The sequence below is a fragment of the Coregonus clupeaformis genome, chromosome 30 (genome assembly GCF_020615455.1).
Source record: "Coregonus clupeaformis isolate EN_2021a chromosome 30, ASM2061545v1, whole genome shotgun sequence".
In the NCBI taxonomy this organism is placed as follows: domain Eukaryota; kingdom Metazoa; phylum Chordata; class Actinopteri; order Salmoniformes; family Salmonidae; genus Coregonus; species Coregonus clupeaformis.
The window spans coordinates 9,028,496-9,046,814 of NC_059221.1; the positions used below are offsets into that span (position 1 = coordinate 9,028,496).

Here is an 18,319-nt window from a genome sequence, read left to right on the forward strand (position 1 = left end):
AAAAAATGACACTTAGTTATTAAAATCATTTTTTTTGTTTATAATTGCAGCACAAGAGCAACCAAGAACATGCAATCTCTTTCATGAGAAAGTTTATAAATCTAGAAATCAATTTGACTAGTTTAGTTTTCTAAAATGACATACAATGACTTGAACACTTGGAAACAGTTATGTTTGAAGAAAAAAAAAGAATGTTCAAAATAATCTCAAAACAAATGTAATCTTTAAAATTGATATAAATCCTCAAGAAACCCTTGGAAAAATGATGTACTTTGACAGGAAAAATGTTTTGATCCTTCACTAGTGCTGATCAAAGGTTTTCCAAAATGTCTCTGGTTACCAAAAATACCACCGCATACTTTTCATAAGATCCCCGGCATACCCCCTTCATCCATTTGTTACATTAAAAGCTCTCAATCTCACTTTTCTTATGTTTCCTCTGCAAAAGAAGAGAAAGAGAAAATATTTTTGTATGGAATGATTAGACTATTACCACATATTTGTCAAAAGAAAAATACAGAATGTGAGTATCAGGCTACTAGATTTGAATGGAATATACCCCAGTTTTTAAATAGTTGGCTAAACTGCTTGTTCAAACTATAGGGTCTTTCAGGAGATAACTTTTTTGTAAGGAAATAATCATTAGAATACGGGTATGATACTATGATGTACATTTTAAGAAATTTGAACCCCAAAAATTATATTCACAGGGGCCGCAAAGCATAAATCTGAGGTTGAACTACTTGATTCGCTTGCCCATAGCTAGACGTAAAGTAATCTCTGTCATTTAGTTTCCAGGAGTGCTGAATGACAGTATTATATTTCACTTCAACTGTACAAGCAAAGCGTATTTTGACATGATGGGAAAGCAGAGGGAATAAACACAAAAGGGATTCTATGGCTACGGAGGGCAAAACAGGAACAAATTAAAATAATCAGCCACACAACTTGAACTGGGCTTTCCTAAACCTCACCGTACATAATGTTGTAAAAAACATGACATTTCATAATCCTCCATGATGATATTCTCTGGAGAGTACACCAACTCTGTCCTGGCCATGCAGTGATTTTCACTCTTCGCTAACTTGTTATCTAGCCAATCTCCTATACCTAAATCACTGCTTGTGCCATCAACAGATTGTTGGACTATGGTTCTGAATAGTTATGATAGGTGTTGTATGTAGTGAATGTGTTCAACTGAAGCGTAACCAGTCACTAAAAATGAACTGCATTACACAAAGGAAAATTTCTGGTGTGAGTCTAAAGCCAGTGCAAAAATACACTTGATCACAGACACACATCAATTTAAAACGTTCATATTTACTCCCCCCCCAAAAAAAAGTACATCTAATCAAGTTATTTCATTCTAAAACCTAAGGACCTCCCATTTTACACATTATAAACGAGTAGGTACCATGTCTTTAATCAAAAGTAGTTGGCAAAATTGTATTTCCCTTGGAGACAGAGCCGAGCAGAGCAGTTAGAAATGGATCGTCGTTAAGAATCCACAACTGAATTTCTACTGCAATCCATCCAGTGCTGCCCCCTCTAGCAGAGTTTATACTTAACCCATGGGGTTACAAGGCAAAGGGCGGCACTGCGTTTCATCCACTGACCAAATACAAAGGTATCCCGCGGCTGTGATATGACTGGCCATCTCATATCCCCATCCCCATAATAACCATAGGCAGCGTGTCCTCTTGTGACTACATCAATCCTCAGCACTACTACCATCCAATACTGTCAACATTTTGAATCCAAACTATTTTTTTATCTTTTTTTTATTTTTTTCCCCCCACAGACAATCACTGACCCCTTTTACCCACATATACTATTTTTCCATAACTTGTAATTTTCAAATGGGGGCGGGGGGGTTAAGGGGGAATGTTTGATTTTAACTAGCAAAAGGTTTCCCGGTTTCTTCCTTGCCTCTGTAAGTCCTCTTCCCGTGTGTGAAGGGGAGGTATCTGTACTTGACCATATGCTGAAGGTAGGAGAAGAAAAATAAAGTTAGCCACATTCACAAAGATGTTCTATTCACTGAACTCTAAGTGAAACGTCTTGAAGAGACAATTGACTAGCATGATTAATTACAGATACATATCAATAGCAGAGGAATTCATTAGGATTGTATGACTGTGATACATTTAGCTACGAATCGTCTGATACGACTATATATATAGATATCACGCAGAGTAAGCAGCAGCGTCACTGGGTTTCCCATACCTTGATCTGCCTCTTCATGGTGATACAGAAAAGCATGATGAAGTACATTACAAGTATGGGCCAGAACACTGGCACGTTGAAGGCTTCAAAGAATGTGCAAATCATGGCGATGACGATGCCTTTCGTTGCCGAATGCCTGAAGACATAAAATAAAAACACACGCACACAAAAACAATGTGTCAGCGTTAATGATAGCCTTAATGATAGTAAGTTCCTGCCTGTAGACAGTGGTAAAAATAGCAAAAGAAAACCACAAAGCTAAGCACCAGAGGTTTCTATTTCCTACCATAATCATAGGTATGGGCAACAACGTACTTGTCAGTGCCACCTCCAGTACATATTAGCATTGTTGTTATAGGTTCAGGCTGGGAATGAAATGGCCTTGATAGTAAGGAAAATATGTACAACAATACAGCTTTGTACTGGAAAGCTAGGCTAGATTGTAAAAGTCCATAGAGCCATCCTAGTGCAGCGTCATATTGGAAATATACTTTCACAGGCCAAGAATATCTTCACATTGGTGGGTGAGCTGGCTACTTGGTGAGTGAACAGAATAAAGGAGTGATACTTTGCAAGGGGCAGTGTGGAGGAGCTTATTTTCTGTGAACCAGGCTATTGAATAGCGGGACATAGGACACAACATCCATTACATGGCTGGACAGTATTACACATGTCACAGTGTACTACGTCAATATGTGTTCTCACTTTCCATGGATTTTGTGTATTTTCTGTGTGACATTGAATCATTCACTCAAAGATTGGTGGAATATTCCGACAGGACACTGTGGTAGGATGTCAGAAATAGGGGGCACAAATTATGCAAGCATAAGCCTGTAGCTCAGCCCAGTTCAGTGAAAGGCCAAGCTGGGTAGATGACAGCTATAGATGGTGCGGTCATTGGGGGCTCTCACCAGAATTTGAATTCAGGCAACCTCCTGATGAATGGACGGAACTCCTCATTCTGCTTGGTGGGGAGCGCCGGGCCCTCATCTACAGGTGAGTGGAGGGGGAGCAAAGTTACAGCAAGGATCACGTTGCTAGCCAAACAAATGGACTCAAAACAAGAACAGTGACAACAGAGTTTCAAAACCGATCCCAACGGCATCCCGATAAGAGCACTGGTGTAGACACCTTGCATTCTGTTTTAAATACCAAAATGTCACTAAAAGGCATTTAAATAGTATTTACATAGAAAGGTATTTCTTTGGAAGCTTTTGGGTTACTAAGTTACTCTCACCACATTGAAAGGAAAGGAGCTCTCCAATATCTTGTTTCTCTAGTGCAGGGGTTCTTAAACTTTTTCAGCCTGGGACCAAATTAGAAATTCTGTGTTTTCCTGGGTGTCACACCCGCTTGGGAGAAGCTTTTTTGGGAGAAGCTTTTTTTCGGGAGGCAGATTCCTTGTAGAAAATCCCAGCCAGCTAGCTTCTCCCAAGCGGGTGTGACACCTACTCCCGTTGCCTGCTGCACGGATTCCACCTGGCGATCTGTTCACCGTCTGCCCTGGCCTGTCTCACCCGGTCTGGTACAGGAACCCCCGCCACACTTCCCCCTCTCTCCTGAGCTTTCGCTCGCCTCCAGCACACACACCGCAGACTTTGGACTGATCGTACCTAGCAAGTCTCTGTCCACCTGTTTTTGTTTTGTTTGTGACTTTGGACTGATCGTACCTAGCAAGTCTCTGTCCACCTGTTTGTGCTTAAACCCCATGCCAAGTCCTAAAGCAATGGGACTCCCTAAATCTTTCTCAGATTATTACCAATCCCACAAGGTATGACTCCAAACACCCAGAAAAGGCTACTCTCCTTGATGTTATCCTCACAAATAATCCTGATAGGTATCAGTCTGGTGTTTTCTGTAATGACCTTAGTGATCACTGTTTTACAGCCTTTGTTCGTAATAGCTGCTCAGTGAAACGACCTGTCCTGATTTGTCATTGACGCTTGCTAAAAAACTTTAATGAGCAAGCCTTCCTTCATGTCCCGGCCTCTGTAAATTGGTATAGACACAGCTTGCTCCCCTCTGTCGAAGACGCTTGGACCTTCTTTTTTTATATTTTCAGTGGTATTGTTAACAAACACGCCACCATAAAGAAAATGAGAATTAAAAACAGGTTCAGCCCCTGGTTCGACCGTGATCTGGCAGAATTACTCCACCTCAAGAATTCCATTTGGCTCTGCACACGCATACTCAGGCTGACTGGCTCTCGTTCAGGCAAATGAGAAATAAGTGCACTCAGGCTATGCGGAAGGCCAAAGTTAGTTACTTTAAGGAGCAGTTCTCTCTCTGTGGGTCTAACCCCAAGAAGTTCTGGAAAATGGTTAATGACCTGGAGAATAAACCCTCCTCCTCACAGCTGCCCATGTACCTTAAAGTTGATGATGTGGTTGTTACTGACAAGGAGCACATGGCTGAGCTCTTTATTCACCACGTCAGGATTCCTATTTGGCTCAGCCATGCCTCATTGCCCGTCCAACATTTCCTCATCTCCCACCCCTTCTATAATGCGACTAACCTTGATGCTCCTCCCTCTTTTTCCCCTGCCCCGCTACAAAGTTTCTCCCTGTAGGCAGTCACTGACTGAGGTGCTAAAGGAGCTCCTTAAACTTGACCCCAAAAAACCATCTGGGTACTTTCTTCTTTAAGGTTGCAGCCCCTATCATCGCCAAGCCTATCTCTGACATTTTAAACCTGTCTCTCCTCTCTGGGGAGGTTCCCATTGCTTGGAAGGCAGCCACGGTGCGTCCTTTATTTAAAGGGGGAGATCAAGCTGATCCTAACTGTTATAGGCCAATTTCTATTTTGCCCTTTTTATCAAAAGTGTTGGAAAAACTTGTCAATAATCAACTGACTGGCTTTCTTGATGTCTATAGTATTCTCTCTGGTATGCAATCTGGTTTCTGCTCAGGTTATGGATGTGTCACTGCAACCTTAAAGGTCCTAAATGATGTCACCATTGCCCTTGATTCTAAGCAATGTTGCTATTTTAATTGACTTGGCCAAAGCTTTTGATACGGTAGACCATTCCATTCTTGGCAGGCTAAGAAGTATTGGTGTCTCTGAGGGGTCTTTGTCCTGGTTTGCTAACTACCTCTCTCAAAGAGTGCAGTGTATAAAGTCAGAACATCTGCTGTCTCAGCCACTGCCTGTCACCAAGGGAGTACCCCAAGGCTCGATCCTAGGCCCCATGCTCTTCTCAATTTACATCAACAACATAGCTCAGGCAGTAGGAAGCTCTCTCATCCATTTATATGCAGATGATACAGTCTTATACTCAGCTGGCCCCTCCCCGGATTTAGTGTTAAACTCTCTACAACAAAGCTTTCTTACTGTCCAACAAGCTTTCTCTGGACATTACATCAAAGTTGGATCAGCCTGTAGTGTGGTTTTCCACTTTAATTTTGAGGGTGACTCCAAATCCAGACCTCCATGGGTTGATAAATTTGATTTCCATTGTTAATTTTTGTGTGATTTTGTTGTCAGCACATTCAGCTATGTAAAGAAAAAAATATTTAATAAGATTATTTAATTCATTCAGATCTAGGATGTGTTATTTTAGTGTTCCCTTTATTTTTTTGAGCAGTATATATATATATATATATATATATATATATATATATATATATATATATATATATATATATATATATATATATATATGCATCTCTAATTGAGCTCAGCACAGTTTTTCAATCGCAAACTATGAAACACTCATTCTCATCTCCGAAACCTGCTTATCATTACCATAATGTACCAATATTTAGAAAATATTAGGAAAAATAAATTGTATACTTTAGTAATTTTGGCTTAATCTGATAGTATGCCTTTTGCTCTTTATCCAAATGTGTACATAAAAAGAACATGTATACACAAGTAATTATGACAAAAAAAACTAGATTCAGAAAAGGTTGTGTTGCGGTAATGAAAAGTTACAAAATAATAATGTAATTTTAAATATATTTGTTTTCAGTGTTATGTTAACTCAGGCCTTTTCATTAAGTGAGCAATTAAAAAAAAAAGTATTAGAAATTGGTTTATTACTATTTTGGACTTCAAAAACTGTTGCAGTAATGAGAATGTTTGCATTGGTAGATGTGGAAATTGCATAATCTCATCAATAAACATAATAATTATGAAATAGCTACAGTGGCTTGCGAAAGTATTCACCCCCCTTTACACTTTTCCTATTTTGTTTCCTTACAACCTGGAATTAAAAATGATTTGGGGGGGGTTTGTATCATTTCATTTACACAACATGCCTACCACTTTGAAGATGCAAAATATTTTTTGGGGGTGAAACAAACAAGAAATAAGACAAAAAACAGAAAACTTGAGCGTGCATAACTATTCACCCCCCAAAGTCAATACTTTGTAGAGCCACCTTTTGCAGAAATTACAGCTGCAAGTCTCTTGGGGTATGTCTCTATAAGCTTGGCACATCTAGCCACTGGGATTTTTGCCCATTCTTCAAGGCAAAACTGCTCCAGCTCCTTCAAGTTGGATGGGTTCTGCTGGTGTACAGCAATCTTTAAGTCATACCACAGATTCTCAATTGGATTGAGGTCTGGGCTTTGACTTGGCCATTCCAAGACATTTAAATGTTTCCCCTTAAACCACTCAAGTGTTGCTTTAGCAGTATGCTTAGGGTCATTGTCCTGCTGGAAGGTGAACCTCCGTCCCAGTCTCAAATCTCTGGAAGACTAATCTCCCTCACTAACTTTAAGCATCAGTTGTCAGAGCACCTTACCGATCACTGCACCTGTACACAGCCCATCTGAAATTAACCCACCCAACTACCTCATCCCTATATTGTTATTTATTTTGCTCATTTGCACCCCAGTATCTCTATTTGCACATAATCTCTTGCACATCTATCATTCCAGTGTTAATACTAATTGTAATTATCTTGCACTATAGCCTATTTATTGCCTTACCTCCATAACTTGCTACATTTGCACACACTGTATATATATTTTCTGTTGTATTTTTTGACTTTATGTTTTGTTGTACCCCCATATGTAACTCTGTGTTGTTGTTTTTAATCGCACTGCTTTGCTTTATCTTGGCCAGGTCGCAGTTGTAAATGAGAACTTGTTCTCAACTGGCTTACCTTGGTTAAATAAAGGTGAAATGAATAAATAAATAAAAAAGACTGAAACAGGTTTCCTCAAGAATTTCCCTATATTTAGCGCCATCCATCATTCCTTCAATTCTGATCAGTTTCCCAGTCCCTGCTGATGAAAAACATCCCCACAGCATGATGCTGCCACCACCATGCTTCACTGTGGGGATGGTGTTCTTGGGGTGATGAGAGGTGTTGGGTTTGCGCCAGACATAGCGTTTTCCTTGATGGCCAAAAAGCTCAATTTTGGTCTCATCTGACCAGAGTACCTTCTTCCATATGTTTGGGGAGTCTCCCACATGGCTTTTGGCGAACACCAAACGTGTTTGCTTATTTTTTTCTTTAAGCAATGGCTTTTTTCTGGCCACTCTTCCGTAAAGCCCAGCTCTGTGGAGTGTATGGCTTAAAGTGGTCCTATGGACAGATACTCTAATCTCCGCTGTGGAGCTTTGCAGCTCCTTTAGGGTTATCTTTGGTCTCTTTGTTGCCTCTCTGATTAACGCCCTCCTTGCCTGGTCCGTTAGTTTTGGTGGGCGGCCCTCTCTTGGCAGGTTTGTTGTGGTGCCATATTATTAATAATAGATTTTATGGTGCTCCGTGGGATGTTCAAAGTTTCTCATATTTTTTATAACCCAACCCTGATCTGAACTTCTCCACAAATTTGTCCCTGACCTGTTTGGAGAGCTCCTTGGTCTTCATGGTGCCACTTGCTTAGTGGCGTTGCAGACTCTGGGGCCTTTCAGAACAGGTGTATATACAGTGGGGGAAAAAAGTATTTAGTCAGCCACCAATTGTGCAAGTTCTCCCACTTAAAAAGATGAGAGAGGCCTGTAATTTTCATCATAGGTACACGTCAACTATGACAGACAAAATGAGGAAAACAAATCCAGAAAATCACATTGTAGGATTTTTAATGAATTTATTTGCAAATTATGGTGGAAAATAAGTATTTGGTCAATAACAAAAGTTTCTCAATACTTTGTTATATACCCTTTGTTGGCAGTGACAGAGGTCAAACGTTTTCTGTAAGTCTTCACAAGGTTTTCACACACTGTTGCTGGTATTTTGGCCCATTCCTCCATGCAGATCTCCTCTAGAGCAGTGATGTTTTGGGGCTGTCGCTGGGCAACACGGACTTTCAACTCCCTCCAAAGATTTTCTATGGGGTTGAGATCTGGAGACTGGCTAGGCCACTCCAGGACCTTGAAATGCTTCTTACGAAGCCACTCCTTCGTTGCCCGGGCGGTGTGTTTGGGATCATTGTCATGCTGAAAGACCCAGCCACGTTTCATCTTCAATGCCCTTGCTGATTTTTTCACTCAAAATCTCACGATACATGGCCCCATACATTCTTTCCTTTACACGGATCAGTCGTCCTGGTCCCTTTGCAGAAAAACAGCCCAAAGCATGATGTTTCCACCCCCATGCTTCACAGAAGGTATGGTGTTCTTTGGATGCAACTCAGCATTCTTTGTCCTCCAAACACAACGAGTTGAGTTTTTACCAAAAAGTTATATTTTGGTTTCATCTGACCATATGACATTCTCCCAATCCTCTTCTGGATCATCCAAATGCACTCTAGCAAACTTCAGACGGGCCTGGACATGTACTGGCTTAAGCAGGGGGACACGTCTGGCACTGCAGGATTTGAGTCCCTGGCGGCGTAGTGCGTTACTGATGGTAGGCTTTGTTACTTTGGTCCCAGCTCTCTGCAGGTCATTCACTAGGTCCCCCCGTGTGGTTCTGGGATTTTTGCTCACCGTTCTTGTGATCATTTTGACCCCACGGGGTGAGATATTGCGTGGAGCCCCAGATCGAGGGAGATTATCAGTGGTCTTGTATGTCTTCCATTTCCTAATAATTGCTCCCACAGTTGATTTCTTCAAACCAAGCTGCTTACCTATTGCAGATTCAGTCTTCCCAGCCTGGTGCAGGTCTACAATTTTGTTTCTGGTGTCCTTTGACAGCTCTTTGGTCTTAGCTATAGTGGAGTTTGGAGTGTGACTGTTTGAGGTTGTGGACAGGTGTCTTTTATACTGATAACAAGTTCAAACAGGTGCCATTAATACAGGTAAGAGTGGAGGACAGAGGAGCCTCTTAAAGAAGAAGTTACAGATCTGTGAGAGCCAGAAATCTTGCTTGTTTGTAGGTGACCAAATACTTATTTTCCACCATAATTTGCAAATAAATTCATAAAAAATCCTACAATGTGATTTTCTGGAAAACATTTTCTCAATTTGTCTGTCATAGTTGACGTGTACCTATGATAAAACAGGCCTCTCATCTTTTTAAGTGGGAGAACATGCACAATTGGTGGCTGACTAAATACTTTTTTCCCCCACTGTATACTGAGATCATGTGACAGATCATGTGACAATTAGATTGCACACAGGTGGACTTCATTTAACTAATTATGTGACTTCTGAAGGTAATTGGTTCCACCAGATCTTATTTAGGGGCTTCATAGCAAAGGGGGTGAATACATATGCACGCACCACTTTTCCGTTATTGATTTTTTTTAAACAAGTTATTTTTTTCATTTCACTTCACCAATTTGGACTATTTTGTGTATGTCCATTACATGAAATCCAAATAAAAATCAATTTAAATTACAGGCTGTAATGCAACAAAATAGGAAAAACGCCAAGGGGGCTGAATACTTTTGCAAGGCACTGTAAATACAGATCCTAATCTTAGTGATCCAAGAGGAATTAGTTTTCTTTTGTTAAGTGCCAGTTTCGTGAGAATCATCCAATTAGAAAATGTAATTTTTTTATAGTATTTGTCTAGTCATCATAAGGATGAAAACGTATCCAGATTCACTGCAAATAAATATTTATTTGCATTGGACTGAACCATATCGTATTGAATCGTCCCAAACTATAATGTATCTTTCCTGAATCATATACACATCAGTGTATCGAGATGCGTAGTCGGCCAAAGATACACACCCCCGTCAAAGCTTTTTTTAAATATAGTCTCTAGCCACAATGCTACATGGAGGGTATCTTCATGAAGAGTGAGCGCTAGAAGACATTCCTGTACATCGCTTTATGTAGGAAAGTAAACATCTTAAATATGACTGCAACCCAAAGGAATGTAATATGGTACAATGAACTCTAACTTGCCTTCGTCAAGCATTGATGGATCCACTTTTGGTGATAGAAAAGCGATGAACAGGTTGAGATGGTAAATTCCCAGAGCATATGTTACAATATACCAACCCTGGAGGGAGCAGAGAAAACGTATATTAGTGTTCATTTGAATTTCATACATTACATTTAGAAAATGACACTTAGCAGACGCTCTTATCCAAACTGTAAATGAAATAAGCGTAAACATGTGTGCAAATCTGTGTGAAAATCTGTCATCAAGGCAAAGGGTGGCTATTTGAATTAAATTATATTTTGATTTCTTTAACACTTTTTTGGTTACTACATAATTGCATATGTGCTATTTCATAGTTTTGACGTCTTCACTATTATTCTACAATGTAAAAAATATAAAAAATTAAGAAAAACCGTTGAATGAGTAGGTGTGTCCAAACATTCGACTGGTAGTGTATATTCCCTCACATAATTCACAAATGTATAAACATTGACTGAGATGACAATATATGGGGAAATACTAGTCTAAAGGGAAAACGGTAGCCTACATTTTCACACAGTTAGATGCTCCCAAAGTGATCTTCTATTCCTTGGATGTGAGCAAGTGCATATTACGCCTAAAGGCACATTGCAAAAAAAAAAATATCTTAACGTTCAAACTCAGCAATATAACATCATCATAGTCATCAACAACAGATTTCAAATCTGACAAGCCACTTACAGGCTCTTCCAAATTTCCTCCCTCCATTGAGGCATACCCAAATCTTGGCAGATTTGACTTTCGTTGTTTTTGTCTAAGGAGGAAGTTGTCGCACTGTGTATGGTGATGCCACATTGCCAAATCTACCTTCAAAGACGTCAGGTGCGTATTCAGTTGGGCGAAATGTTGTGGAACGCTCAGAGAGAAATATATTGTGCAGAACAGACCTTTTTGACATGCTGAGAAAGGAAACACGTCAGCTCTGCTCATGGCATTTCTATCTGGAGTGTTCAGTACGTTGCAACCTCCTGAACGCAACCCAGCTATAGCCCTGAGTGTTGTGTGTTTCTTTACCTGTAATATGTACACTCTGATCATGTAGATGGCCGTTAGCGAAAGTGTGACTCCCCATCGCCCTATGGAGAACGGCGTCGACCTGTCTAGCCATGACTGATAAATCTGGAAAAGACACGAACCAGAAAGACACAGTGCACAACTAATACCAGGAGAGCAACAGTAAACATTAGATTAAGCGTCACATTTTCACGTCGTCTTATCTGAAGTGCAATTTCTAGCGGGTCCAATGGTTATGTTCATCAAAACAGTGGTGGCAGTGTTTCCTTTGGTTTAGCCTAGTTTTCTTTCCTCTTGACATTTGATGAGAGACCAACTAAAGGCCCCGGCAGCAGTACCTGTCCAACCCGTGTGAAGAAGCTGCCGATTGTGGATGGTTTCCCATGGATTGATTCACCAACACTGTCCCCTTCTGACATCCTGTCTGTGGAAGGAGAGAGAAGGGTTGTTACCAGGTATTACTTGAACAGATTTCACCACAACAGGCTTTTTGTTTGCAATGTGAGTATGGATCTGTAGACGAAATGTTTATAGTACTTAGGTGTTATCGACACAATGTGTTGATGAGGTGTGCTCTCAAGACAAGAACGTCTTGCCTGGCTGTGACTCGCAAAGCAGGGGTAGATTTGCTGCATGTAAATAATGTGTGGACAGATGAGCCTGAGGATATTTGGCCTATATCTCAGAGCAATTTGGCAAATAGTACTGAATACCAATAGCCTAACATTGGTAGGCTACAGTAATTTAATTTTTGAATTGGCTCGCTATATATCTAGCTAGTTTATTTATTCTGTTAGTCCTTTTCCACGTATACAGTGAGGGAAAAAAGTATTTGATCCCATTTTTTAAAAACATTTTAGTCATTTAGCAGACGCTCTTATCCAGAGCGACTTACAGTTAGTGAGTGCATACATATTTATTTATTTTTTTTCATACTGGCCCCCCGTGGGAATCGAACCCACAACCCTGGCGTTGCAAACGCCATGCTCTACCAACTGAGCTACATCCCTGCCGGCCATTTCCTCCCCTACCCTGGACGACGCTGGGCTAATTCGAACCAGGATCTCTAGTGGCAAAGCTAGCACTGCGATGCAGTGCCTTAAACCACTGCGCCACTCGGGAGGACAGAACTACACGGGACGATCTTGTCAATGATCTCAAGGCAGCTGGGACCATATTCACCAAGAATACAATTGGTAACACACTACGCCGTGAAGGAGTGTGTAGATGTTTCCCAATGCTGATTTTGTACGTTTGCCCACGGACAAAGACATGATCAGTCTATAATTTTAATGGTAGGTTTATTTGAACAGTGAGAGACAAAATAACGCATGTCAAAAATGTTATAAATTGATTTGCATTTTAATGAGGGAAATAAGTATTTGACCCCTCTGCAAAACATGACTTAGTACTTGATGGCAAAACCCTTGTTGGCAATCACAGAGGTCAGACGTTTCTTGTAGTTGGCCACCAGGTTTACACACATCTCAGGAGGGATTTTGTTCCACTCCTCTTTGCAGATCTTCTCCAAGTCATTAAGGTTTCGAGACTGATGTTTGGCAACTCGAACCTTCAGCTCCCTCCACAGATTTTCTATGGGATTAAGGTCTGGAGACTGGCTAGGCCACACCAGGACCTTAATGTGCTTCTTCTTGAGCCACTCCTTTGTTGCCTTGGCCGTGTGTTTTGGGTCATTGTCACACTAGAATACCCATCCACGACCCATTTTCAATGCCCTGGCTGAGGGAAGGAGGTTCTCACCCAAGATTTGATGGTACATGGCTCCGTCCATCGTCCCTTTGATGCTGTGAAGATGTCCTGTCCCCTTAGCAGAAAAACACCCCCAAAGCATAATGTTTCCACCTCCATGTTTGACGGTGGGGATGGTGTTCTTGGGGTCATAGGCAGCATTCCTCCTCCTCCAAACACGGCGAGTTGAGTTGATGCCAAAGAGCTCGATTTTGGTCTCATCTGACCACAACACTTTCACCCAGTTCATCTCTGAATCATTCAGATGTTCATTGGCAAACTTCAGACGGCCCTTTATATGTGCTTTCTTGAGCAGGGGGACCTTGCGGGCGCTGCAGGATTTCAGTCCTTCACGGCGTAGTGTGTTACCAATTGTTTTCTTGGTGACTATGGTCCCAGCTGCCTTGAGATCATTGACAAGATCCTCCAGTGTAGTTCTGGGCAGATTCCTCACCGTTCTCATGATCATTGCAACTCCACAAGGTGAGATCTTGCATGGAGTCCCAGGCCGAGGGAGATTGACAGTGCTTTTGTGTTTCTTCCATTTGCGAATAATCTCACCAACTGTTGTCACCTTCTCACCAAGCTGCTTGGCGATGGTCTTGTAGCCCATTCCAGCCTTGTGTAGGTCTACAATCTTGTCCCTGAAATCCTTAAAGAGCTCTTTGGTCTTGGCCATGGTGGAGAGTTTGGAATCTGATTGATTGATTGCTTCTGTGGACAGGTGTCTTTTATACAGGTAACAAACTGAGATTAGGAGCACTCCCTTTAAGAGTGTGCTCCTAATCTCAGCTCGTTACCTGTATAAAAGACACCTGGGAGCCAGAAATCCTTCTGATTGAGAGGGGGTCAAATACTTATTTCCCTCATTAAAATGCAAATCAATTTATAACATTTTTGACATGAGTTTTTCAGGATTTTTTTGTTGATATTCTGTCTCTTACTGTTCAAATAAACCTACCATTAAAATTATAGACTGATCATTTCATTGTCAGTGGGCAAACGTACAAAATCAGCAGGGGATCAAATACTTTTTTCCCTCACTGTAATAACATGGCAACAACTCACATACAGCGACCTAGCTGACTAAACTCAACTCCAAGGTAAAGGTAGTTATTCTTTTTTAACCCCTTTTTCGATCTTGTCTCATCGCTGCAACTCCCCAATGGGCTCAGGAGGCGAAGGTTGAGTCATGCATCCTCCGAAACATGACCCACCAAACCGCGCTTCTTAACACCCGCACGCTTAACCCAGAAGCCAGCCGCACCAATGTGTCGGAGGAAACACTGTTCAACCGACGACCGAGGTCAGCCTGCAGGATCAAACCCGGGTCTGTGGTGACTCCTCTAGATGCAGTGCCTTAGACCGCTGCGCCATTCGGGAGGCCACTAAAGGAAGTTTCTGATGAACTCCATGAACAGAGTCCAGGCTTTGTGGAATTCAGCTCTGACTAAATTGATTTGCCAAAAAATTATTTAATTGGCACATCTTATAGCATTGAGCAAACAATCAGTGGTTGTATTTGATTAACGTTTATTGAAAATAACGTATAGATTTAAATATTGACCTTGGGCGAATCGATGTAGTCGGAGCTCAATTCCACAAAACCTGGTCTCTGCTCAACTCCATGTAATTGACTTTAGTCAGCTACATCAACCTAACATCAACATAGGATAATTGACATGTTATCCTGAACCAGCTCTGCAAACGTTATGTCAAAATACATTCTGTACTTTCGCAGAGCAACTATTGTCATTGCTGTTCCGCATGGTATGTACTTCCAAAGAAGGTCTAAATAAAATCAACGATCTTAAGGAATACTGTACTGCTGCTGGATCAGCCTACCTGTGCGTGGCATTAATAAGTGATTATATTGGGAGATGCCGAAGGTGAATCATGCGCACATGGTCCAAAACAATTTTTATTTAGACCTTTTTTAGAAGTACATACTGTGCATGAAGGCAGTAATGACTATAGTTGCTCTGCAAAACTCCATATTTTGGGTAAGTACCGAACGTATTTTGACATCACATTTGCAGAGCTGGTTAATGGGAAGTCAGAGGAGATCTCTTCTCCTCAAGCCCAAGAACTGGTTTAATGTTATCCCAGTCTAATGTTATCCCAACTCTTCCCACCCAAAAGTCCTAGGCTTGTAATTGGGCTAGCCCACTTGGAAGGTCTACCGGCTCAAACGATAGAAAAGTTTCATTTTAATTTCCCTTCACGTCATGTTGCTTATCAAACAGCTGTCCAATTATTGTGAGACTTACGTTAGCTGATAATGACAATAGACTTGATAGCCGACTTAACTCAACGATTTACGAGCCGCGACTAATGTGGGCAGACTGGAGTTCCGAAGTCACATACATTTAAATGTATCAAAAACGACGAATTTCAGCACCCAAAGAACAGCCCTGAAATCCGTAGTTAATATATATATATTTTAAACATAACATAGTCAGCGCGCAACTCCATCGTAAATCGTGGAGTTGAGTCGCTCATAGACGGTCTCTTCTCATAATGTGGCTAGTTAGCTGTTATTTGCTCTCCAACGTTGAATTGTTTACTGGTTAGCTAGCGAGCGAGCCAACGAATGCAGTTGCTAGCTACTGTAGCCAGCTAAAACAATTATTTATAGTGTGTGAGATTGGATATGTTTAGCATTGAAGTGTTTTTATTCACAACGCAATTTTGATTCAATGTTTTCATGTCTCGCAAGCAGGGTGAGTGATGTTAGCTAGCGTTACAAAAAAAGCTAACTAGGTAATTAGTGATGCCCCCCAAATAAACCCTTTCTGGTTTGTGTAGTTTTTAAACAACCACCTTTCATTAACAGTGTGTGTGAAACAGTGATGGATTCACTCTACTTCCCATAATGTGCAGCGAGAATCAAACAGTTAAACACTGCTACCCTAAAGATGGAAATTGTAGTCTTTAATCTCAATGTTGTCATTTTGATGGATACAAACAGTGGGACGTTGAACTACAACCACCAGCAGTAACTTCGAGAATTTGACAACTCACTTCCGGTTAGAAACCGAGCCCTTTCCAGCTAGCATATGCATAGCCTCTCGACACCATATTTAGAGAGGAATTTCAATTGAAATATTACTTTGGTATTGGTCCCCTTAATTCCACTAAAACTAAAGAACATATGTTCACACTCCTACTGACAGACATACTGCTGCAAGACAGGTTTTTCTTACCTGATTCTGCCGCTGTGTCACTCTCGGCTCTACCTAACTACCTCTCGTGCTGGTTCGGCTAATGTGAACACGTCAGTACTTCCGCGAGGACTTGCTGTAAAGTACGGCAGGCAAGATTAGAAGAGCGTAGAAAACCCTGGACCAGTGTGGGGGATGCACAGGTGTTTTGTGGCACTTTCCTGGCCACTGGAGAATTCAAAATACCCCGTTCTTTGAAAAGACAAGGGGAAAATATGAACTACAATTATATATGACACTATTGCAACAACAACAAAAAATCCAGCCAAACCTTTACTTTCAATAGTTTTTTCACTTAGCCTAAAATAATGCCCCTAAGTAAATAGCCTACTTATTCATTCTCTCTAGAAATAATATCATACAGCATATGACAGAGTAGACATACCTTTGACAAGTTTGAAGATTATCTTTCCTCACTAGGACGAGGGTCATCATGTCCCAATGTCGGGACATGATGACCCTTGACCTAGTGAGTAACTGGTTGAAGGAACTTACTTACAGTGCATTCGGAAAGTATTCAGACCCCTTGATTCTTTCCAAATTTTGTTACGTTACAACCTTATTCTAAAATTGATTAAATAAATACAAATCCTCATCAATGTACACACAATACCCCATAATGACAAAGTGAAAACATGTTTTTATAAATTTGAGCAAATGTATAAAATATAAAAACTTAAACACCTTATTTACATAAGTATTCAGACCCTTTGCTATGAAACTCAAAATTGAGCTCAGGTGCATCCTCATTCCATTGATCATCCTTGAGATGTTTCTACAACTTGATTGGAGTCCACCTGTGGTAAATTCAATTGATTGGACATGATTTGGAAAGGCACACACCTGTCTATATAAGGTCCCACAGTTGACAGTGCATGTCAGAGCAAACACCAAGCCATGAGGTCGAAGGAATTGTCTGTAGAGCGCCGAGACAGGATTGTGTCGAGGCACAGATCTAGGGAAGGGTAACAAAACATTTCTGCGGCATTGAAGGTCCCCAAGAACACAGTGGCCTCCATCATTCTTAAATGGAAGAAGTTTGGAACCACCAAGACTCTTCCTAGAGCTGGCCGCCCGGCCAAACTGAGCAATCGCGGGAGAAGGGCCTTGGTCAGGGAGGTGACCAAGAACCCAATGGTCACTCTGACAGAGCTCTAGAGTTCCTCTGTGGAGATGGGAGAACCTTCCAGAAGGACAACCATCTCTGCAGCACTCCATCAATCAGGCCTTTATGGTACAGTGGCCAGACGGAAGCCACTCCTCAGGAAAAGGCACATGACAACCCGCTTGGAGTTTGCCAAAAGGCACCTAAAGACTCTCAGAACATGAGAAACAAGATTCTCTAGTCTGATGAAACCAAGACTGAACTCTTTGGCCTGAATGCCAAGTGTCACGTCTGGAGGAAACCTGACACCATCCCTACGGTGAAGCATGGTGGTGGCAGCATCATGCTGTGGAGATGTTTTTCAGCGGCAGGGACTGGGAGACTAGTCAGGATCGAGGGAAAGATGAACGGAGCAAAGTACAGACAGATCCATGATGAAAACCTGCTACAGAGCACTCAGGACCTCAGACTTGGGGCGAAGGGTCACATTCCAACAGGACAACGACCCTAAGCACACAGCCAAGACAACACAGGAGTGGTTTCGGGACACGTCTCTGAATGTCCTTGAGTGGCCCAGCCAGAACCCGGACTTGAACTTGATTGCACATCTCTGGAGAGACCTGAAAATAGCTGTGCAGCAATGCTCCCCATCCAACCTGACAGAGCTTTAGACGATCTGCAGAGAAGAATGGGAGAAACTCTCCAAATACATGTGTGCCAAGCTTGTGGCGT

At 41.4% G+C, this 18,319-nt stretch overlaps 1 protein-coding gene across 2 annotated transcripts; it reads right to left on the minus strand.

Moving 5' to 3' along the window:
- Positions 1–25: 25 nt before the first annotated feature.
- Positions 26–16,572, minus strand: LOC121545994 (protein RER1-like). 2 transcript variants are annotated; one of them, XM_041856952.1, is made up of 8 exons: positions 16,465–16,572; positions 11,848–11,933; positions 11,510–11,614; positions 10,477–10,573; positions 3,138–3,216; positions 2,227–2,362; positions 1,930–1,984; positions 26–439 (listed from the first exon to the last, which is right to left on the minus strand). In XM_041856952.1, the coding sequence occupies exons 2-8, from the start codon at positions 11,926–11,928 to the stop codon at positions 429–431; spliced, it is 564 nt and encodes a 187-aa protein (XP_041712886.1). In that variant the 5' UTR covers positions 11,929–11,933; positions 16,465–16,572; the 3' UTR covers positions 26–428. The 2 variants fall into 2 exon arrangements, with proteins under 2 accessions (XP_041712886.1, XP_041712885.1); XM_041856951.2 differs by having other exon boundaries at positions 26–1,984.
- Positions 16,573–18,319: the final 1,747 nt, after the last annotated feature.